This window comes from Rhinatrema bivittatum, chromosome 4, assembly GCF_901001135.1.
Source record: "Rhinatrema bivittatum chromosome 4, aRhiBiv1.1, whole genome shotgun sequence".
Classification (NCBI taxonomy): Eukaryota; Metazoa; Chordata; class Amphibia; order Gymnophiona; family Rhinatrematidae; genus Rhinatrema; species Rhinatrema bivittatum.
This window is the reverse complement of record NC_042618.1, coordinates 384,322,062-384,344,926: the sequence shown is the minus strand read 5'-3', so window position 1 is coordinate 384,344,926 and position 22,865 is coordinate 384,322,062. Positions and strand designations below refer to the sequence as shown.

At 45.0% G+C, this 22,865-nt stretch overlaps 1 protein-coding gene across 3 annotated transcripts in view; it reads left to right on the top strand.

Moving 5' to 3' along the window:
* ACOX2 (acyl-CoA oxidase 2) overlaps positions 1-22,865 on the top strand; it is a 120,583-nt gene that overhangs the window by 13,881 nt on the left and 83,837 nt on the right. For all 3 annotated transcript variants that reach the window (XM_029600981.1, XM_029600980.1, XM_029600979.1), the window contains 4 exons: positions 3,516-3,678; positions 11,515-11,666; positions 15,356-15,463; positions 16,390-16,509. In XM_029600981.1, coding sequence (XP_029456841.1) covers positions 3,566-3,678; positions 11,515-11,666; positions 15,356-15,463; positions 16,390-16,509 — 493 coding nt within the window. In that variant the 5' untranslated portion in view covers positions 3,516-3,565. The remainder of the gene's footprint in view (positions 1-3,515; positions 3,679-11,514; positions 11,667-15,355; positions 15,464-16,389; positions 16,510-22,865) is intronic.

The window sequence follows — 22,865 nt, the reverse complement described above, 5'->3', positions numbered from 1 at the left end:
AGCACTTCAGTTTAATGAATCTAAACAAGTAAAGCTACAAAAAGGTTACAATAGTAGATGTGGCGTGATTTCATTTTCTGAGAGGTTCCCCATTTTAATCCTGGTTTTTCAGCGGGTTGTAAAATAAATACAAAACATTTGTGAACCAATGTGTTAGAGAGGTAGTTTTCAACCTGGTCATAGCCACTTGGGTGTCCAGGATATCCACAATGAATATGCATGAGTTAGATTTGCATGTGCTCAGCCTCTTGCATGTTACAGGATATTGTGGATATCCTGAAAACCTCACTGGAGATTAAGAACCACTGGAGTAGAGCTTCCCACAAAAACAAGTTAGAGCAGGGATGGTGAACTCCGGTCTTAAAAGCCACAAATATCTACAATGGATATGCATGAGGTTGATATGCATTCACGGTCTCCCAGGCATGCAGATATCTCATGCATTTTAATTTTGGATATCCTGAAATCCAGAGTTGTTTGTGGCTTTTGAGAAGTGGTGCTGGCAACCCTTAATCTAGAGGGTTGAGGTTCCATCTTCCCCTCTAACTTATCTGTGCTGCTATTTTATTCTTAATTAATGGAGCAGATGCTGCGAGAATGATTGGAATGTTAAAAGCACTTTTCTAAAGATGACAAGTGCAAATGAACTTGTTTAAATAGGAATATATCCCCCCCCCCCCCCCCCCGGTCCCCCTGAGGTATGCCTGGGTGATATGAGATTCCTTGCTGGTTAAGGGCTGGAAGAGAAACCCTCCGTACTGCTCTTTTACCAGCAGGGGTTACTGTGGTAGCAGCAGCCATTGCCTTTGTTCTCTCTGGTGTTGGAACTGCATCACCTCCTGATATAGGGTAACTGAGCTGTCTGTGAAGGGCTGGAAGCTTGACTTTGTGTCTTCTGTGTTGCAGCCATGGGGCTGGTTCATGTGCATTGGTGCTTTGATTATATTAGATTAACTTTTTGGGGTTTTGTTTTTGGCTCAGAACTTAAAGGGGTTTAAAGTAGCGCTTCCATAAGCTGCTGATAATATTGCAGAATGAAGCAAGTATAGCAGTAACTTACTTTTTTTTTTTTTTTTTTACTGTTAATGAATCACTGGACCTAGTTTTATTTTTGCTATTGGAAATCTACATACCTTATTAACAGATTAGTAGGTGCAAGCTTATGGGATTACTAACAACCTTTTCTAAGGCACTGTCATTAGTTTTGCCCAGGTACCTATGTTACCAAAGTACTCTGTTGGTTTTCTTTTAATTGATTATAATTATAAGGGAGCCTCATTTCTAGTAGTAAAATCCTGCCCAATATAGTGACATTTGTGAGAGCTGTAACGTGCCTATGACCAATGTGGCCATGGCCCTGGGCGCTGCTACCGAAAGGCACCATAGCACTGCCATGTGGGGCCTCAGAAAGAGAAAAAAAAACAGCATGGCCCTGCCGAAATTGACAGCGTGGTCGGCGGGGACCTTAATAAGTGGAAAAGCAGTGTGGTTACGCTGCTGATTCTGGCGGGGCCACGCTGCTTTGGAGGAGGAGAGCACTCAGCCCTGCCCTGCCAGAAGGAGTCCAGGGCCAAAGCTCGGTCGACCCCCATAGCCGGATGTCGTATCTTTGGCCATGGAGGCTTAAGAAGGACTTCAAGGGGCAAGTGAGAGAGAGAGAGAAAGCATATGTGTGTATGTGAGAGTGAGCGAGCATATGTGTGTATGTGTGTGGGAGAGAGCATGTGTGTATGTGAGAGAAAGAGTATGTGTGTGAGATAGTACCTATGTGAGTGAGAGAGAGAGCAAAAATGTGTGTGCACAACAATCCCCCTTCCTCTCTGTGCTAATCCATGAGAATTTCAGGGCATCTGAAAAGCAAAAGTCCCTAGGTATGGATAATGGGGGATTTTTTAAAATCCTTATTTTAATTGTTGGGGGTTATTTGAAGTATCTGTTTTGAAATATGTTGTTGGTATGTGGGACATTTTTATGTGAGTTTTTAATTATTGAATATTATTCTATCAGTTTTGAATTATTATTTTTACTGGTATGGTTTTACTAATTTTATTGTTTTATGAGGAATGGTAATGCTTCTATTTTTCCATTGTTGCCTGTACATTTATTTCTGTTTATATTTTATGGTCTCTTTATTCAGTATTTGAGGGTATATCTGCTTTTTGTATGTATGACTGAAGTGAGGTATTCCAAAAGTGTGTAGATTTTACGTAGGGTTCTATAGCAGCGTAGCTTGTTCTGTTTTCCTAATAGGGGTGTATTACTGTTTTAGGCCTGTGTAATTTTTGCAGTGTTAAATTTCATAAGTAAAGTTGTTGCTGATTGAGTGCTAGCAGTTAGTTTTGTTTTGATATAGAAAGTTTAGGGCCAGATTTTAATAGCTACGCGCGGGCATAGATTTGTGCGCACAACCCGGCACGCACAAATCTACACCCGATTTTATAACATGCGTGCGCAGCTGCGCGCATGTTATAAAATCCAGGGTCGGCGCGTGCAAGGGGGTGCACACTTGTGCACCTTGCATGCACCGAGCCCTAGGGGAGCCCCGATGGCTTTCCCCGTTCGCTCTGAAATCGGAGCGGCCTCGGAGGGAATTTTCCTTCAGCTTTCCCCCACCTTCCCCTATTTAACCCACCCCCACCTTTATTGTGTTTTTTACGCCTGTCTCTGGCAGGCGTAACTTGCACGATCCCCCAGCACGGCTGCTGTGCTGGAGGTCTCGCCCCTGGACCGCTCCCGCCCCCTTCCTGCCCCTTTTTCAAAACCCCGGGACATAAGTGAGTCCCGGGGCTTGCGCACGTCGCCGGGCCTATGCAAAATAGGCTCGGCGCGCATAACCCCCCTGCGCGAGTAAATCCAGCCGGATTTACGCGCCCAGGGCTTTTAAAATCTGCCCCTTATTGTATTGTAATTCTGTTTTTCTTATGGCTCTCTGAAGGTCATGCCCAAGATGCACTACAGTAGGCCTAATACCATATGGGTTCCAAATGTCTCTTGTTTTTTTGCAAGGATTTCTGGTTGGCACCACAGCAGTGCATGTAAATATATGTATTGTAAGTGATATTTTTACCTTGGGAGACTTCTTTGAATGTCCCTTTTCATGTAAAATGTGTGAGGAGGGTGTGATCGGGTGGGGGGTGCAAGGCAGTAAGGTCTTCCTAGTGTGCCTAATACCCTCGCACAGCCGTGGGCATTGCTGTACAGACATTTAATTGTCTCCCAACTTGTGGTGTCATGTGTTGTGTAATGGGTGAGGGCGCAGTTTTTCACTTGGACATAGGCGCCGCATTGCCTGGCTACGGCGCTGACATTTGTTCAGCGATATCTCTGGTTGTGTTTGGAAGTCAGAAACAGAAAAGTGAAAATCTCGGTACATTTGTTCTTGTTGTACAAAGGTGTGCAGTAAAATCGCACTTTCTTTTGCCAATGCTTCTGGAATATTCAGAACCTGTCACCTTTTGAATCTCTCCGTGTACTGTGTAGAGAGAAGTTCTAAAGTTTGTATGTTTGCTTTGCAGAGGCCGTTATTCACAGTGACCCTGTATTTAGTCGGGAGAATCAATACTTTATGACCCCAAATGAGAGATATGAGAAGGGTATTCAGAAGGCCATATATCTGAAGAAGAAGATGGTGCAGCTGGGATGGACAGAAGATGGCCCTGAAAAACAGTGTCTCCTGAGGTACTTCATTTCAGTAAAGAGTGCTCCAGGCTCGTACCCCATCTTGTTTTAGGAAGTACGAAAGGGCAAGCTGATGGAACACCGAAACTAAAATGTATTAGAAGAAAAGCACCAAAGCAGGAAGATAGACATGATACCTTTTAATAGGCTAAAACAATATTTTTAAGATGTAAGTCTCCAGGTCCCTTCCTCTTTGAAGAAGTAACATAGAAACAGAGAATGTTGCAGTGCCTTAAGCCCCATTTGACCCCCCACCTTTTTCTTTGTAACTAAGGATGCTCTGTGTTTATCCCCCCCCCCCCGTCCTTCTCCACTGGCAGGGCTATTCCACCAATCCAGCAAGCTTTCTGTGAAGAAATACTTTCTAATGTTACCCCCCCAGGTCTACCCCTATAACAGCTCCACCACTTCAGGGAAAACCCTTTGATAGTAATGGCTGCCTTACGCCTGCTTTTCTCCTTTCCTCATAGCTGCCCTTTTGGGGTTTCCTTTTATGACATCTGAATTCACGAAAGCTTAGGTACAATGACCTCTTTAGATCATTCTTACACTTATTGGACCAATATTCAGTATCACAACCGGCAAAGAATTCTGCTTTCCCCAGGACCAGTAGGACTACTAGAATACTTTATTGATCTAATATATTAACAAACAAATATATTTTTTGATTACACAATGTATACTGCTTATTCTAGTCAAACCTTTTTAGAAAATTTCCATTCCTGATATCACACTTCAGCTGTCCTTGCTAATCCATTGAGATGCTTTGGGCTCTTCCCACGCTGTTCTCTTTACTTAAATCAGCAGAACATTAAAATAAAATGTGACCTACGATGAACTTTATAGCAGTGGGTGCACAGTGCTACTTAACAGCCTTAGCTTAAGGGGAAAAAAAGCTTATAGGCTTAAAAAAAAAAAAAAAAAGTGAAATCCCAATAACAATGAATTCCATGCTTCTCACCCCTCCCCTCCAATCCAAGTTTATGTGAAGCATAGGCTCAGCCAAGAAGCTAGCAGGAAGCTTGCATTGTAGATCAAAGACATTCTGTGTTTTAAACCAAGAAGTTTGTGGGAGAAGACTATGGAGTCTGCATAAACTGAAATATATTTAAAAGGGCCTGCGAAATAGATGAAATATATGAGCTTTTGAGACCTGACAGGCCTCTTCTTCAGCTGTGACTGTAGAGCTGGAGAAGGAAGCTTTTGTATCCAGAGAATACTGTAGAATGAGAGAAAGAGAGAAGAGACCACAAAAGAGAAGAAAAAAATGTGCATTACTCTCCATATGTGTATGTATATATTATATTACATCCTTTTAAAGAAATCCCCGTGAGCCTTAATTAGTGAGCTAATCACATAAGATGTTTTCTGTCTTAAAAGGAAGATGCTTTATCCTTAGTTAATGAAAAAAGAAACAGTTGTCCATTTGCAGTGGAAACACCCAGGATTATGTATGTGTTGTACAGCAAACTCAAAAAAGATCTGAAAATTAGAAATATATTTATGGAGGAGATGAAAATCTTTTGTAAATACCCCAAGCTAATTAAAGTCAGCAAACAGGTTTTATGGTCTGTTTCCCTGTACGTACCCGGATCAGTCCAGACCATGGGTTGAGCCTCCTTTCCAGCAGGTGGAGACAGACCAAAACTGAAAGGGTATCCTATATGAGGTCAGAGCCTACCCTGTTGCCCTTCAGTGTTTGTCTGTCTCCAGCAGGTGGAACAGCTCACCCTGTGGTTCCCTGTTAACGTTTGCTTGTCCCTTCTGGGCGTTTTTTCCTTCTGTGTCTATCGTGTTTGGATCAAGCAAGTAGAGGGTTGGAATGAAAAATCAATTGAGGAATTGTTAAAGGAAGCCCAAAAGGTGTTTGTAAGAAGGGATGAAGAGAAACAGAAGCAAAAGGCTAAAATGATGGTGAATACTGTCTCCTCACTCTTGCGGGGGCCTAGGCCCCTGTTTTATATAGCCTAGGCTCCCTTTTCCCGGTGATCCTCGGCTGCAAGGGTGAAAATTGGTGGTGCTAGTCACTCTCCCTGTTCAGCTCCATCTCTCCTTCTCTTCTGTACTACTCTCCCTTCATTGGGATCCATGTTTGTGTAGCTGCAGACAGGGAGACGGGAGAATAGAAATTATTCAGGAATAAGCAGATAAGCACCAACACACAGTACTTAGGACAATTCAGTAGAATAATCTATGAACCCCACATCACAACTAGCATATTGATAACACTATGTATGATAAATTTACCCGTAAAAGTACTTTCAGTACACTCGGTCATGACCCACTTCTCTAAAAATTATTTTGTCTAATGATATATTGTAACCGAACCTTTGACGGCACCTGTTAGAATGTACTATAGTACACTTTTACCTACATTAAATATATGCCCTCATGTTGCGATGGTATATAACTTAGCGACGGTATAGAAAAGATTTTAAATAAATAAATAAAAAATAAATTTAAAAAACCCCCCAAAGACTAAATAAAAGGCGATTTTACCTAGAGGAGTCCTTGATAACATTAACAGAAGGCTCCTGCCTGCCTTACTTACTTTTGCAGCTTGAGAGAGTGAATTGAGAGCGTGCACAGTTCATTCTGTGCTGCCGCTTCTTCAGCACCAGCAGCTCAGCTTATCTTAGTGCTGCCCCTCCCCCACCCAGCAGCATGCCACGATCTCAGATGTGTTTAGCCTGCGGGGATTCCTCGGTCAGGCTTTCGCGGGAGGGGCTCTCTTCATGCTGCTTACCGGGGGGGGGGGGGGGAAGGTTCCTCCGAGGTCCCGATGCCCTCTGGGGCCCGGACCAAGCCGCCAAAACGTTTTCCCCTGCCATTCCCGGGCCGTCAAACTGTGGTAACAGCGGCCATTTTGGGTTTTTCTCCGGTTTCTCTATCGCAGCTCCCTGAAGCCCCTGACCCGATTTTTTTCGGTGCCCCTCCCCCCGATTTGAGCCCTCCACACTCTACCAGACCCTGACCCCCCACCCCCGAACCCCCCCCCCTAGAGGCAGGCAGTTGAATCTGTGGTTCCCTAGCTTTCTCTGTTTTCCACACTGGTGATTTCTTTCTTTCTCCTGATTGTTTCCAGGATCAAGCAAGTATTGATTAATCTCTCTATGTTAAAAAAAAAAAAAAAAAAGAATTTGAGGGAAATCAAAGTTCTTGTCTGTGTGAGACAGCTCTGTCTCATAGCTCTTACAGGGTCCCAGGGGAGATTTTCCCCTTGAGTACTCAGCCTGGGACCCCTCTTCCCGGTGACCACTTGCCTAGCTTAAAAGGCTGATACTGGTGGTCCAGTCACTCCCCCTTTTTGTGTCTGCCTCAGGTCTTTTAGCAGAGAGGTTCCCATTCCTCTGCTTGTTTCTTTGGGGAAAAAAAAAAAAGACCGTCGGAGGCACAGCTTACCCACGCTTTTCATTGCAGGCTCCAGCAAGGTAAGCAGCTGGGGAAGTGATTACTGGTGGTCCAGTCCCTCTCTTCACCGTGTGTGTCTAAGCACTGTGTAAAAAAAAATAAAAAATTTCTTTTTTGGTCAGCCGCAATCCAGGACCCCTGCCCACCTGAATCGCCGCGTTTTTAGCCAATTTCGTGTTTTGTGAGCCGGTTTTTCTCCCCACCATGCCGCGGCCATCCTGGTGTATAGCATGTGAGGAATCGGCCGCGCGGTTTTCTAGGACTGGAATTTGCTGAAGTGCCTTCCAGGGGGGTGGGCAACTCATTTTTTTCAGGGTCTGCAGCAACAGTCAAGCCTCATGGGGCTCAAACATGTCAGGCTCCGCATGAGCTCAGACCTGGTATTTTCTCCCTCAGTGCAGGGATGGCAGCCATCTTAAGCAAGCACATGTCATGCAGCTCAGGCAAGGGCTGTGGGGGAGGGGGAGCTTCCTCCAACATTGTATCCAGTCCCTGCAACTCCTGATGGGCAGAATGGCACCTGGACTGCCTCGTGGCCTCCTACATAGCAGGCAACTAGAACGTCAGTGCCTGGACCCAGGTGAGTGGGAGCTGTCCGACGCCATGTCCCTCATTATCGACAGGTGGGGTTCCCTGCACCTGGACAATAGCAACTCTGAACATCGCCAAGGCTCCCCAGTTCTTCAGCCGCTGGTGGGAACACTGCTCGGAAGGGGTGGATGCCCTGGCCCTTCCATGGCCAAGCGACATCCTGCTGTACGTGTTCCCTCCGTGGCTCCTCATAGGGAAAGTGCTCACGCATAGAGCTTCACAGAGGCCCGGTCATTCTCATAGCTCCCGAATGACCCCGCAGACCGTGGTTCGTGGATCTAGTTAACCTGGCGTCGGACGGTCCTCTTCGCCTAGGCCATCTTCAGCACCTTCTCAGTCAAGGTCCTGTATTTTTCGACCAGGCGGATCGTTTCTGTCTTGCGGCTTGGCTTTTGAACGGTGAAGGCTAAGGCGGCGGGGATACGCTGATGACATCATCTCCACTATTTTGCAAAACTTCTACTTCCCTTGCCTATGTCTAGTTCTGGAAGGTTTTCGAGCTGGCCTACGTGGAAGCGGGCATTATGACGCATTCGGCCCCAGTCTCGCTCATCCTCTCATTCCTCCAGCGAGGTCTCTCTAAGGGTCTCTCCTTTGGTTCACTCCGTGTTCAGGTGTCTGCCCTCTGTTCTCTTTTGGGAAGCCTCGAAGGCCACGTGGTTGCGTCTCACCTGGATATTGACCGTTTCCTCAAAGGGGTCAAACACTTGAAGCCACCGTTGCATCCTACTTGTCCCTCGTGGAGTTTGAACTTGGTCCTTCGGGCGCTCTGTCGGGCTCCCTTTGAGCCCCTTCACCGTTCCATTCTCAAGGATTTGACGCTCAAGACGGTATTTCTGGTTTTTATTTGCTCCGCTAGACGGGTTCTGAGATCCAAGCGTTGTCTTGCCGCGAGCCTTTCTTATGTTTTTCGGATTCCGAGGTCTCTCTCAAGACAGTTCCGTCACTCTTACCGAAGGTCATGTCTTCTTTTCATGTCAATCAGTCGGTCGAGCTCCCCGCGTTCTCTTCTGCAGACATTGCAAGCCCTGGCGGGGATGACCTACGCCGTCTGGATTTGAAACGCATTCTCATGCATTACCTGGAGGTAACTAATGACTTCCGAGTGTCGGATCGTCTCTTTGTCTTATGGAGTGGCCCCAACCGGGGCAACCAGGCCTCTAAGCCTACGATATCTTGCTGGCTGAAGGAAGCGATATCGTCGGCTTATATCTGTCAGGGACGCCTGGTCCCGGAGGGCCTCAAGGCCCATTCCTTGCATTCTCAGGCGGCCTCCTGGGTGGAAAGTCAGTCTGTCTCCCCGCAGGAGATATGCAGGGCAGCTACCTTGGTCTCTGCATTACCGCCTTGATGTTCCCGCGCCAGTTTTTGGTTCTTTTGTGCGGCAGGTACTTCGAGCGGGCCTGTCAAGGTCCCACCCTGTCTAGGGAAGCTTTGGCACATCCCATGGTCTGGACTGATCTGGGTACATACAGGGAAAGGAAAATTAGTTCTTACCTATTAATTTTCGTTCCTGTAGTACCACGGATCAGTCCAGATGCCCTTCCCTTTCTGTCATCCTGTCCACTCGAAGATCATTATGTTATGTATTTCCTCATTGGAGACACCAGAAGCATCCATGTAATGATGGTGGGCATTCATGCAAGAGTGTCCATGCACAGAGATCATTCATTCATTTATTCTCTGTTGTTCCTTGTTCAATATTTTCAGAGTTCTCTTGTGGTTTGCTCGAGTTCTTCTGTTTCTTTCTTGCTTCCATGGTGTTTATCTTCTCTGCTTTGACAATGGTTATATTGAAGGGCTACAGGGTAGGCTCTATCCTCATATAGGATACCCTTTCAGTTTTGGTCTGTCTCCACCTGCTGGAAAGGAGGCTCAATCCATGGTCTGGATTGATCCGTGATACTACAGGAACGAAAATTAACAGGTAAGAGCTAATTTTCCTTTGGAGCTTAAATGGCACAATATCAAAGATCTGGCTTCTTCAATTTAACTCGGACAGGTTTTGTAGGCAGAGGGGATCCCATAGGTTTCCATATAGGCAGATTTTGATAGCCATTCCCTACCTGTTAAGAGTGCTGGATGCAATTTAGATGTTATTGACTCTCTATGTTTGAGCATTTTAGATCTGTAGTTAAATCCACCTTTAAATTGAGATTGTTGTGCAGACTTAAACCACTGCTAGAGCAGGTTACTTTTCGTGCTATTTTGCAGTTATTAATTTTCCATTATTAGACTACTGTAACGCCTTGTTCATTGGTTTGCCTATAACTTTCTAAGGGTTTTACATATAATTTTGAATTCCGCTGCACGTAGCTTGACTGGATTTAATTTATATACACATCACACCCATTCTTCAATCCCTGAATTGGCTACCAGTTTCTTGGCGCGGGAGATACAAATTAGCCTGTTTGATAGTTATGGTCTTGAACAATCCTGGTAACTTGTGGCTCAGTTCACTACTGTGTATTTATTAACCATTTCATTCTTTACGCTCGGCAAACAAGGGCCTGCTGGAGACTCCTACTTTGAAACTTGCTCGTTTGGTAGAAACGCGAGAGCGAGCGTTCTCTGTGGTGGGGCCACTAATGTGGAACTCGCTTCTAGAAGAAATCAGGCTGTGATTGTCAAAGCTATATTTAAGAATTTGCTGAAAAAGCACATGTTAGGGAAGCTTTTGATACAGAGTCTTGATAATCTGATTAGCTCTGAACTGTTTGCTGTGCTGAACTTAATCAGGCCATTGTTATAAATTTTTAGAATACTTGAGCAGGGTTGGTTTTTATTTTTTTTTTTGGTTCTAATTTTTGTCTGTCTGTTGACTTTTATTACATTATTTTATGACTGCTTGCCATGTTATCTGCTTAGAACAATGTAGACTACAAATTAATCAAAAATACCCAAAGTAGCATGAAATTCGCAAATAACCAATATGTTATAATCTTGCTACTGAAAAACGAGGGCTTAGCTATTCTTTTATAGAGTGCCCATCATATAGCACTTTAGGCTTATTAGGCTGTTTTGAAAATAAACCCTGTGTCAGTGCTAGGGCTTTATAATCATCGGTCACTCTATAGGTGATTTATGTATGCTTTATATTAGAGCTATTGATGCTCTTATAGATGCTTTATATTAAAGCTATCGATACACTTATCTGCATCGAGTCCACTATATTGTCCAGCCTCTTATTGTCCATTGTCCAACATTGCAATGTTTCGGAGAATGCGCTCCTCCTTGGATCGAAGCAGTAGGTAGCCCGCAGCACCGCGTTCATACAACATCGAAGACTTATTTCGATCCAGTAGTTAGCACACAGCAACATACTGACCAAATAAGTTCACAAATACTCACATATCAGGATGCTGAAATTCAATCGATTTTGATTCCCTGAAGAAGGAGCGCATTCTCCGAAACATTGCAATGTTGGACAACGGACAACAAGAGGCTCAACAATATAGTGGACTCGATACAGATAAGTGTATCGATAGTTTTAATATAAAGCATCTATAAGAGCATCAATAGCTCTAATATAAAGCATACATAAATCATCTATAGAGTGACCGATGATTATAAAGCCCTAGCACTGACACAAGGTTTATTTTCAAAAAAGCATAATAAGCCTAAAGTGCTATATGATGGTCACTCTATAAAAGAATAGCTAAGCCCTCGTTTTTCAATAGCAAGATTATTACATATCGAACATTGTAGAAGCAGGACATAAATCTTTTAAAATAAATTTGCATAATAGGTTAGACATGCTAATTGAAAATAAAATGACAATGCTTCACTCTCTTGTGAAACTGCTAATCACATCCAGGCTCGTGTTAATTGCAGGGTGCTGGCAGGAGACATTGGATTCAACGTCCACAGTGTTTTTATAAATTGTATCTTGCATCTGGGAACCGATGCACAGATTGCCAAGTGGATACCATTAGCTCAGAATTATAATATCATAGGAACCTATGCTCAGACTGAACTGGGACATGGTAAGTTTGTGATTTAAAATGAACTTCTTTGCAAATGGATCACAAATCATTCTTTACAGCAGAGAATAAACGTGAGGATGTGTCTCCTGGTTGGGCTATGGTATTAGACGGACAGCATGGAATAACCAGTGTTCTCCAATGCAGATGCATACATTCCTGTGACGTAGTCCTCTGGTAAAACATTAACCACCACAGAATCTGGAGCTCAGTATTCTTCCAAGAGTTGAGAGTAGGATGGCACTCTCTAATCATGTCATTTCCTGAATGAATCATCTTAACATTTAATGCAGTTTTAATGTACAAGAAGTCAGCATGTTAAAATTAATAAATAAAGTGATTTTAAGTGTTGGCCCTTTTTAGACCCAAGGAGGTACACCACAAATATGACCAAAGCAATTTTGTGGTGGAGGGGGTTTGTAATATAGATTTAAATTGCAATAAAGTAATTTGTTCCTGTGTGACCTAGGCAAACCATAAATTATTTTTACAGCATAACAAGGGCTTTTATTGGTATGAAACTGATGTGGGTCTTTGGTCACATTTACCCTTAATCTCTCTGTAGCTGTAGGTCAGAAATGCACAATGGGAGGAGAAACTGTTATATATCTGTGAAACCTTCATTCTGTCAGGTTGCCTTGTTAGGCAAACACAATTTTCATAGGGTCGTAGTCGGCTATGGTGCAATCGAGGAACCACACTCTTTCTTTTCTTTGTAAATGCAGTCTCTTAAAAGCCAGCACAGCTTTTTGTTTTGAGAGAATGGACCTAATAAGAATTACAAAGACAGGTGAAATAAGATTCCTTCTCAAAGTTTTCTTATAAATGGAGGCATACTAAGGGGGGGTGAAGGGGGTGGTCCGCACCAAGTGACAACAGGGGGAGGGGTGCCATTGCCGCCAGCAGGAAGGTCCTGCGGCAGTGCAGAGCAGTGATGTGCTGGCGGGGTTTCCACTCCCTCACAACAAAAGCAAGGTCCTGTGGAAGAGGCCCAGTGGTGCTGCTGGCATCTCCCGGAGCTGGCGGCAGAAGAAAAGGCCCTGCTGTGCCGCCAGTGGCCGAAGAAGTGAGAAACTGGCCCTGTGAGAATAAGTGCCAGTGTATGAGAGAGGTGTGTGGGTATGTATGGGGGGGGGTGTAAGTGTGTATGAGAGGATGCCTGTGTGTGTATGAGAAAGTGATTGTATAGAGTGGAGTGTGTGTGGACCTGTGTGTATATATGAGAGGGTGCATGTGGGTGGGTGTGTATGTACAAGGGTGCCTCTGTGCAGGGGTGGGAGTGAGAGAGAGGAAGCGTGTGTGCGTGGGTGAGACAGGAATCGTATGTGAGAGATACAGAGGAAGAGTGTGTGTGAGAGAGACAGGAAACGTGCGTGTCTGTTTCTTTCACACACACACACACACACATACATTCAAGCTTCCTCTGTCTCTCACCAAGTATGTATGTGTATGTGAGAGAGAAGGAGCATATTTTGTGTGTGTACTCCCAGTTCACGACAATCTCGGGGTGATAGGTATGGAGAATGGGAGATTTTTAAAATCCTTATTAGTTTTAATTACTGGGTGTTATTTGATATCTGCTGTTTTGAGATATTTTATTGATGTTTAGGAAATTGTAACATTTGTACAGGAGCTTCTAATTATTTATTATTATTGTATTCATCAGCTGTTTTGAAATGTATGGTTTTACTATTCTGATTGATTTATATTTCTTGATTGTATTGTTTTAGGGAATAGTGATTTTCTGCTTTTTGCATTGCATTGCATACAAAATCTGGCTTGTGGTTACCAGTTTAGTTTTTGTCTGCATGTGAGAGAGATAGAGGAAGCATGTGTATGTGAGGGTTAGTGTGTGAAAGAGAGACAGAGGAAGTGTTTGTGCGTCTCTTACACACACACACATGCTCCCTCTGTCTCTCACCAAGCATGTTTGTGTGTGTATGAGAGAGAGGGAGCATACTGTGTGTATGAGTGTGCATGCGTGCCCCCAGTCTTCAACAATCTTAGGATGGCAGTTATGGAGAGCAGAAGATTTTTAAAATCCTTATTAGTTTTAATTATTGGGGTTATTTGATGTGTCCGCTGTTTTGAAATATTTTATCATTGTTTGGGACATTTTAAAATTATATATTGGGCAGGGTGTGCCAAAGAAGTATCCGCCCCGGGTGCCAAATACTTTAAGTAAGCCTCTGCTATAAACCTTAATAAGTGGCATCAAGCACCGACATTGATGTAGGGTTGGCAGTGCTTAGGTACGTTTGGCTCTCCAGCCAAAGGGTGGGAAAGAAAAGCAGGCTAGCTTTCTGCAGGGGGAGGAGACCCCGAGGTGTTGGGAAACCCTGCAACGTACTCTGTAGTCACAAGGACCATATAGGTGCCAGCTCTTTTTGCACATGGACAGGTTTATTTAATAATTGTTCATCTTAAGTAATGAGGGGATACTTTTGTGAAATGTTTACAGTTTTAGTAATAAAAGGTTATTTTTAAATCTTATTTAGACTACCGGTCAATTATTATTAGTGTTAGTTTTAGAATTTACAGTCTGGTTGTTGGGGTTTTATGATTGAGGTGGTGGTGTATGGTCCATGTTTAATCCTGCCTCACAACTGTGCTATTAGCCCTTTTATTTTTTATCAGTTTTATGTTCCTTTGTCAACCGCTTTGGGAATGTATAAAAATCATTAAATTACATCCTTTAGGTAAAGGGTGGGCAGTGCCATTCCTTGAGAGGAGCAAAGGTTCAGTTTTCATAAGGTATGCAAAAGGCATGCAAATCTGTCTTCTGATGTTTCATTGTGGGTATAAAAGCCAAGCCTGGGTGTGGCTCCGGGTGACTGGAATTGTCTCAGATGGATAGTAGCTGGAAGATCTCTTTTTTTTTAGGAAGTGACCTTGGAAGGCCCACCTGGACTTTTAGGGGGGCTGAGAACACTTTGTACATCTGGAACTAGGCTATGGAACTGAAAATCTTAATGGACAAAGATCTTGGCCTCTTTCGGTCTATGAGCTGAGGGCGGTCTTTATGGGCCTTTTAGCTGAGAATGAGAACCTGTACAGTATTTTGATGGAGAGGGGATTTCTGTCCTGCCACCTGACCCCCCTTGGAGAGATATTAGTTTAATACACCTTCTTTGGCAATTGTAGACTATCTGCTTTAATAAAAAGTATGGAGGCAGTGCTCTGAAATGCCCAAGAGGAGGATGCAGATATGTGTTCGGTGGTCCTTTTTTAAAGGAACTTGAATTTAGCTTCTAGGAGCTTAGGGTTACCCACTGACTCCATTTCTGATGATTCGGCTGATCGGGTCTTGGTGGATTTGAACTCTCTAAGAAACACAGGACTGCAAGTCTGAGCATGCCAGGAAGTCAAACCAGAACTGGATCAGCCTCACCAGCAGAAACTGGGCCAGCTGGCAGTGCTAAGGAAGGAGACAAGTTATACAGAGACAAGTTATACAGAGTGAAAATATCAAGTAGACAAATAGTGGCCCACAGGGCCTCAGTCTCCTGCTGCACCAGGGGCAGCAAGTAACAATAAGGCTGGAAGCCCAGGAGACAGGCAATTTTCCAGAAGCAAAAATATACATTAGTTTTCACTGCTACCATTCTTTCCGTCAAGAGCGAGAGAGAAAAAAAAACTGATTGGGAGAAGCAAGGGGATTTGTAAAAGGCTACTGTATTTCTTTATATAAGGGACTTATCTTCGAGGACTGGAAACAATGGCAACCTTTGATACGTCTACACAAGAATTTGTGATAAATACACCCAGAATCTCTGCAATGAAGTGGTGGCCTGGAGACTGTGAGTAGCTGATGTGATGTGACTTTACCACTCCCTGTCATCTAACCCACCTTGAAAATGAGAGGCACAGAGCATGCACATTGATAAGCATCCATGCCTTTTGCACCTGCTGTTTGCGTGAGTGGCTGAGAGGGGACAAAATAGAAATCCCATGCATGTGTGACCTAAATGCGCCCCCGGGCTAAAAGTGCTTGCTCAGTGGTGTCCTTTCAGCTGAGGTGGAGGAGGGCACTTCTCTGTCAGGCTATTGTACCTGGGTAGATACCTGTGAGCACTGCCTTCAGAATAGAACAGAAAGTGCTCAGCAGCAGCTTCTCCATCATCCTCCAAGTCAAAATCAGAACATCTGTGACCGCATGATATTCCTGAATGGGGCATGCTTGGTCAGCGATGGGGGAAAGATTTAAGGACAGCACACGAAGCTGCAGACTTAATTCCTCCCAAGAGTAGAGGCTCACTATACCCCCACAGACTCGTACTCCACACTTATTGTATTCTTGAGCTTTTATTCTCAGTCCTACTCTAGAAGATGCCCCGGGCTATTAATGCTGACTAATGTAAGGAAGTAACCAGTCAGCAGAGGGGTAATGCTTATAGTGTGCTGTACATTTTCACAGCCTTCTGTTTTCTTAGCTTTTAAGTTATTTGACAAAAGTAATTTCACATTGACCTTTTTTTTAATTTTTTTTTTAATTTTAATAGAATTTTCTTTGTATTTCAAATCTCACACAGACATAAATTGATTGGCCTCATTTGAAGAGCTGGCCTTTTGTAAATCTGTTCATGAAGCTTGGTTATAAAAAAAGAAAAGCAAAGGGACAAAAACATAGAGTTACTGAACTGTTCAGAGTAAAAAAAAAAAAACATAGGTGGATGCTTTATCCAGTTTATTTCAGATGGCTTAATTCTGTGTGCTTTCCTCTTAGTGGGTAGATCGGCGACTCATGCTCTGGTTCTGGCACAGCTGTACATAAAAGAGACAAACTATGGCATGCATCCTTTCCTAGTTCAGATTCGAAGCCTTCACGATCATTGTCCTTTACCAGGTAAAGAGTTACTTATTAAACAGCTGCGGTTTTACACTTTAAAGTCAAGTTGAATCTTTGCACAGTGCAGTATTTCAAAAGGGCACACAGCAAGCAACTGTACTCCTTTTATTGCACAAGTTAACTGGCTAACTCCAGTGTTCGTAAGTAGCCGGTTACCTTCTGCGGCTAACTCTGGTCGGGTCACAGGGCTGTCCTAAAGTTAGCCGCTTGGACATAACCGGCTAACTTTAAGATTCCACCACTGAATATTCCCTGCTAGATATATGCTGAATATACGCTGCTGTAATAATAGTAAGCCTTTTTAAATAGGAAGGTTTTCAAAGGACCTCTGAATGTTTTTAAGCAGACACTGAGTCATAATTCACTACAAAAGGAATTCCATAAAAAGGAGCTGCAACTGAGAAGGCAGACTTCCCTTATCACAAACAGGTTGATCCAATATAGTACGCTGAGCCGAGCGCACTGTTTAACCCAAAGTTGCATGCGAATTTTGAATGTGCGGTCACAACCCTTTATTCCATAAGGGGATTAGCGCATTCAAAATGCGTGTCCAACCACCCCACCCCCCGGCAAAACTAATAGCGCTCAGTCATATTGATGAGGCTATTAGCTATTCTCCCTCAATCCAAAAAAAAAAATGCGCCCGTCCCGCACAGTTTTACCCTCGGAAATTCACACTTGCCCAGAGCAGGCGTTAATTTCTGAGCAGCCCAAAAAAGTGTACAGAAAAGCAGAAAATACTGCCGAGGGTGCTCACGTTTGTCCCTAGCGCCTCCTTGGCAGCACGACCCCTCATTTAAATATTCTACTGCACGCCCAGGAGAGGTGACTGGGTGCACGTTAGGAAAGCGGGCACTCAACACTGAGCGCCCGGTTTCATGCCGCATTATTAGATCAGCCCGAAAGAGAAGAGCACATTTTAGAGTGACATCAGGGAGGCTAAGGTAAAGACTATTGCAGTAGTTAATGATTGGAAAGATATATACCTGCCACAACAGCATGAAACTCAGGTTCATGCAACAAGTATTTTAAGCCAGAAAAAACTGGAATATGGACCCTCCATGTGACTTTGTAGCAACATATGAGAGAGATCTTTGACTGTGGTGCTAGCACAGCTCTCTATGCAGAGGGGCGTGACTTATGGGGAGAAAACTGTCTCAAAAGGAAAAGCTATTTCTATTTAAGATATTCAGAGGGATAGCCGTGTTAGTCTGGTATAGCAAAAATGACACAAGTCGGGTGGCATATTATAAATTAACCAATTTATTGCGGCATGAGCTTTCGAGGACAGATTCCACTTCGTCAGATGAAGTCCGAACCAAATCATAAATGGCATCCGCCACATAAGGCCATCCCTGCCTCCAGCTGAGCTTCCCGGCCAGAATCAGCAGAGGCTCCCAATGTCGTCTTCTTTGCTTTCTGCACCCAGCGCAAACAAACTCTCTGCATTAGGCTTGCACAGATCGCAGCTCTGAGGCTCAGAGCCGAGACCTCAAACGGCCTCTTTAATAAGATCTCTAGCGTATTTATTTATTTATTTATTTTTTTAATATACCGATGCTCAAGACCAAGTCTTATCGTACCGGTTTACAGCAGAACCAGGGGAAACCATTTAACTGGATGAAAGAAAGAAAGTTACAACGAACAAGGGAGTACAATTCAGGATTAATTAAGAAAGAGAGAAGAAGTTTGAGAAAACGTTCCAGAAGAGTAATGCAAAATAGCAAAAAAACCCCTAAAAAACACTAAAACAATTGATTTGATAGGAGAGTTAATTTAACTGATAATATAAATAAGTAGTTCGAGTATAACAGTTCCTTTAGAAAATTGGCCGCGGAGGCATCATACAGGGGCGATGGCCTGGGCCAGAACTGAGGAGGGTGGGGGTGGCAGCAGGGGAAATGGTTGTAGGCTTCAGGTGAGGAGGAAAGGTGAAGTGGAGAGGTGGATGAGACATTGCTAGTTGGGGATGTCTCCTCATGGGAAGGCTTGAGAGTTTTCAGTTTCTTTCTAAAGGCGAGATGGCATTGTTCCTGTCGTAGATCTGGGGGTAGTGAGTTCCAATGATGTGGTCCCGCGGAGGACAGTGCTCGTTTTTGGATGGAGTTGTGAATGGCAGATTTGTTTGGGGGCGCCTGTAGAGATCCTTTGTATGCGGATCTGGTCGGTCTGGTAGAAGTATGGGGTTCGAGTGGGAATATGAGTTGTAGTGAGGAATGATAATAGAAGGTTTTGTGGATGATGGTCAAGGTCTTGAATGGTATTCTATAGTGGATGGGAAGCCAGTGTAGGTTTTTTAGTATCAGTGTGATGTGGTCCTTACGACGAGAATTTGTGAGGATCCTGGCTGCAGCATTTATTCAATAGAAATCAAGGATTCTGTGATGTCCTTCAGGGCTGCACAAAGGGGCGGGCCCCTTTGTCGCGCTCCTTCGGCGCCTAGGAGCGTGCGGGTTCTTTAAATCTCGGGCGGTCGCGCCGGAGTGAGGTCACCGGCGTGACTTGGCGTTGATAGGAAGGTGTTGATCTCCTGCAGGAGGCTCGGATCGAGGAAGAGGAAGACGGTGTAAAGCTCCCACGTGGTCGGCGCGGGGGCCCACGGAGGTAGGGCGAGAGCTTCTGGTCCTGGACATCCTTCAGCGCTGCTGACTCTGCCACAGGGATGGTCGTCTTCTTCATCACCGCCGACACCGCTTGGTAATAGCACAAACAAGAGCATTCACCTTCAGCAAGTTCAATTGCTCTCTCGCAGTTGAATCCAGGGGGTGCAGTCTCGCGAATGGGGATGACCGTAGGGTCGTGAGATTGTTCTGTAAGGAACATCCACCTTAGGAAGCTTCCAAAGCTCCAGAGTGTCCTCCGGCAAGGGATACAACCTGGCCATAGCCCTGGCCACTTTCAGTGCTGCCTCCTGGAAATCCCATTCCTGGTCAATCAGCTTCTTCACCTTTGGCAAAGGGAAAGCCTTCGGCGGTCCACTCAGTCTGTCCAACACCGGGTCTACCCCCCTCATTGTCCGAATCCTCCTGTGCATACTTGATTTCTAGTTCTTCCAGAACCGGGGGATAAGAGGCCGCAACTCCTCCTTACAGAACAATCTCACGACCCTAGGGTCATCCCCATTCGCGAGACTGTACCCCCTGGATTCAACTGCGAGAGAGCACTTGAACTTTCTGAAGGTGAATGCTCTTGTTTGTGCTATTACCAAGTGGACAACTATCCCCATAGAAGGTGGAGCGGCCTCAAAGGATGCACAGGATAGGCTATCCTTAAGCAGGCTTTTGAAGCAATGGCAATGAATTTGCAGATTCCTGTTGTTTCCTTGTGGCTCACTCTTGTTTACTTCTCTCTCAGGAGTTGGTTGAATGTGGTGTGAATTCCAGGGCAGTAATGGAACCAGCAGCCACTTTTTTGACAGGTGCGGGCTGTGATTTGGTCCGCACTTCGGCCAGAGGAGTGGCTTCGGTAATAGTGGCTAGGCATCCGCTATGGCTGAGAAATCGGTCAGCTGATAAAACCTTGAAGTCTAAGCTTACAAAGTTGCCCTTTAAAGGCAAAGGGAGTGAGCTGGAGAAAATGGCCAATAAGTGGGGTGAATCCCAGGTTCCTTGATTACCAGAGGATAAGAAATAGGTGCCGCGCTTCTTCGGCCCGAGAGGTCGTCCTAGGAGGTTCAGATGTTTTCGACCCTAAAGAGGAGCGGCTTTTCAAAGGACTCTACCGTTGGGTAGGTCTCAGTCTTTACGTCCCAGGCAGCCCAGATAGGGCACAGGCTCGGTCAGTCGAGCACCCCGAGCCTCCCAATGAAGATGTGCTAAACCACCCCCAGGAACAGGAAATAGGAGGTCACCTCTCTTTCTTTTTTTTTTCAAAGATGGGTCAAATTCATGTCAGAACAGTGGGTTCTGGAGGTGATAAGAGAGCTCTGCACTGGAGTTTCGCAGTGTTCTGCGGGACATGTTCATGGTGTCTCCCTGCAACTCTCCGCAGACAGGCAGTGGAGGGTATGTTGTCAAGACTCCTATGGTTCCAGTGCCCAAGTCTCAAGAAAATTCAAGCCGATATTGCATTTATTTCGTTGTTCCCAAGGAGGGCTCTTTTCATCCCATCCTGGATCTCAAGGGGTTAAACTGTCATTTGCGTGCGACTCATTTTCGCATGGAAACCTTGCGCTCAGTGATAATGCAGTCAATCAGGGAAGTTCCTGACGTCTCTGGATTTGTCCAAGGCATACCTGCATATTCCCATCCGGCTAGAGTATCAACAATTTCTGTTTTTCGTGGTTTTGAGGTGTTATTATCAGTTTCAAGTGCTACCTTTTGGTTTGGTCACCGTGCCCAGAACTTTTTCCAAGATTATGGTGGTGGTAGTGGCGGAGTTGAGAGAGGATGGATCCTGGTACACCTGCACTTGGAAGACTTGCTGATTCAGGCTAAGAGTCTGGAAGAGAGCCTCTGGGTCTAGCGCAAGGCGATCTCCTTTTTGCAGGAGCTAGGAACACCCTGCCCTGTTTCATGTCGAACTGAACACAGAAATACTCTAGCAACTGTGATGGCTGAAGATTGTTCTTGGCCAGGTTCACCACCCAACCTAGCTCCTGCAAAAAGGAGATCGCCTTGCGCTAGACCCAGAGGCTCTCTTCCAGACTCTTGGCACGGTGACCAAACTAAAAGGTAGCACTTGAAACTGATAATGACACCTCAAAACCACGAAAAGCAGAAATTGTTGATACTCTAGCCAGATGGGAATATGCAGGTATGCCTCTGACAAATCCAGAGACGTCAGGAACTTCCCTGATTGAGGGCCGTATTCAGAAGCTGATGGCACAGGTACGTCTATTGACTAACACAATCCGCCCGACAGTGCGGTCCTATCTACAAGAGCTTGGATTGATGGCGGTGACCCTGGAAGTGGTGCCATAGGTGAGAGCGCATATGTGACCTCTTCAGCACACTTTGTTGTCTCATTGGAACCCACAGTCTCAGGACTGTTCGTTTCAGCTTCACCTGCCGATGGAGGTCTACACTCAACTGCAGTGGTGATTAAAACTGGATCATCTAAGAAAGGGAGTTTTCCTAAGATCACTGGACTGGCTTGTACTCATGACAGATGTGAGCCTCCAGGGTTGGGGAGCTCACTGTCAGGAGCTGATAGCTCATGGGTGCTGGAGTGCAGAAGTCTCTGGAACATTAATCAACTGGAAGCCCATGTAGTCCAGTTGTCATGCTTGCAGCTTGGCGAACGATTGCAGGTTTGAGCGGTCTGGCTAATGTCAGACAATGCAACGACAGTGGCTTACATCAATCAGCAGAGAGGAACCAAGAGCTAGCAAGTGTTGCAGGAAATAGCCCAACTGATGGAATGGGCGGAAGTGCATCTTCAGGAAATCTCAGCCTTGCACATTGCAGGAAAAGACAATGTATGAGCCGATTTTTCTCAGCAGACGGAGAATGGGAATTGTCAAACGAGGCATTTCAGCTAATAGTGGATCGCTGGGGCCTTCCTTTGCTGGACCTGCTGGCGACTTCTTGCAATGTGAAGGTTCCTCACTTCAGTCGCAGGAGAGATCCAAAGTCCTTGGGCATTGATGCCCTTGTGCCAGAGTGGCCGGAGGGCAAGTTTCTGTATGCTTTTCCCCCGTGGCCCATGTTGGGCAGAATGATTTGGAAGATCGAGAGTCACAGGGGGGATGGTGCTACTGGTGGCACCAGATTGGCCCAGGAGACTGTGGTATGCAGATTTGCGAGGGCTCCTGGTAGACTCTTCCCTCCGGTTTCCAGCACACAGGGATCTGTTACAGCAGGGGCCTGCCTGTTCTTCACAAAGATCTGACCCAATTTTGTCTTACAGTATAGCCTTTGAGAGGGCTTGGTTGCTGAAGCGTGGATATTCTACTGCGGTGATTGCTACCTTGCTATGAGCGAGAGTGTTCACCACTTTCTTAGCCTATGTGCGGGTTTGGCAAGTGTTTAAGGTTTGGTGTGAAGATCGAGTGGTTCTTCCTCGTTCGTTTTTTTGCAAGATGGATTGAGTAAAGGGTGGGCCTTTAATTCATTAAAGGTAGAAATGGCGCTCTTGCCTGGTTCCGAGGTCAGATGAATGGTGGGCCCTTGTCAGCTCATCCAGATGTGGCATGTTTCTTGAAAGGAGTGAAGCATCTTCATCCTCCCTTGCAGTTACCTGTGCCCTTGTGGAGTCTTAATCTAGTTTTGGGTTTTTTAGCAGACCCTACTTTTCTGCCAGTGCATAATCTTTCCTTGAGGTTACTTACCTTGAAAATGGTGTTTCTTGTTCTGCACGTCGAGTATCTGAACTGCAGGCTTGTCTTGCCGGGAGCCATTTCTACGAGACAC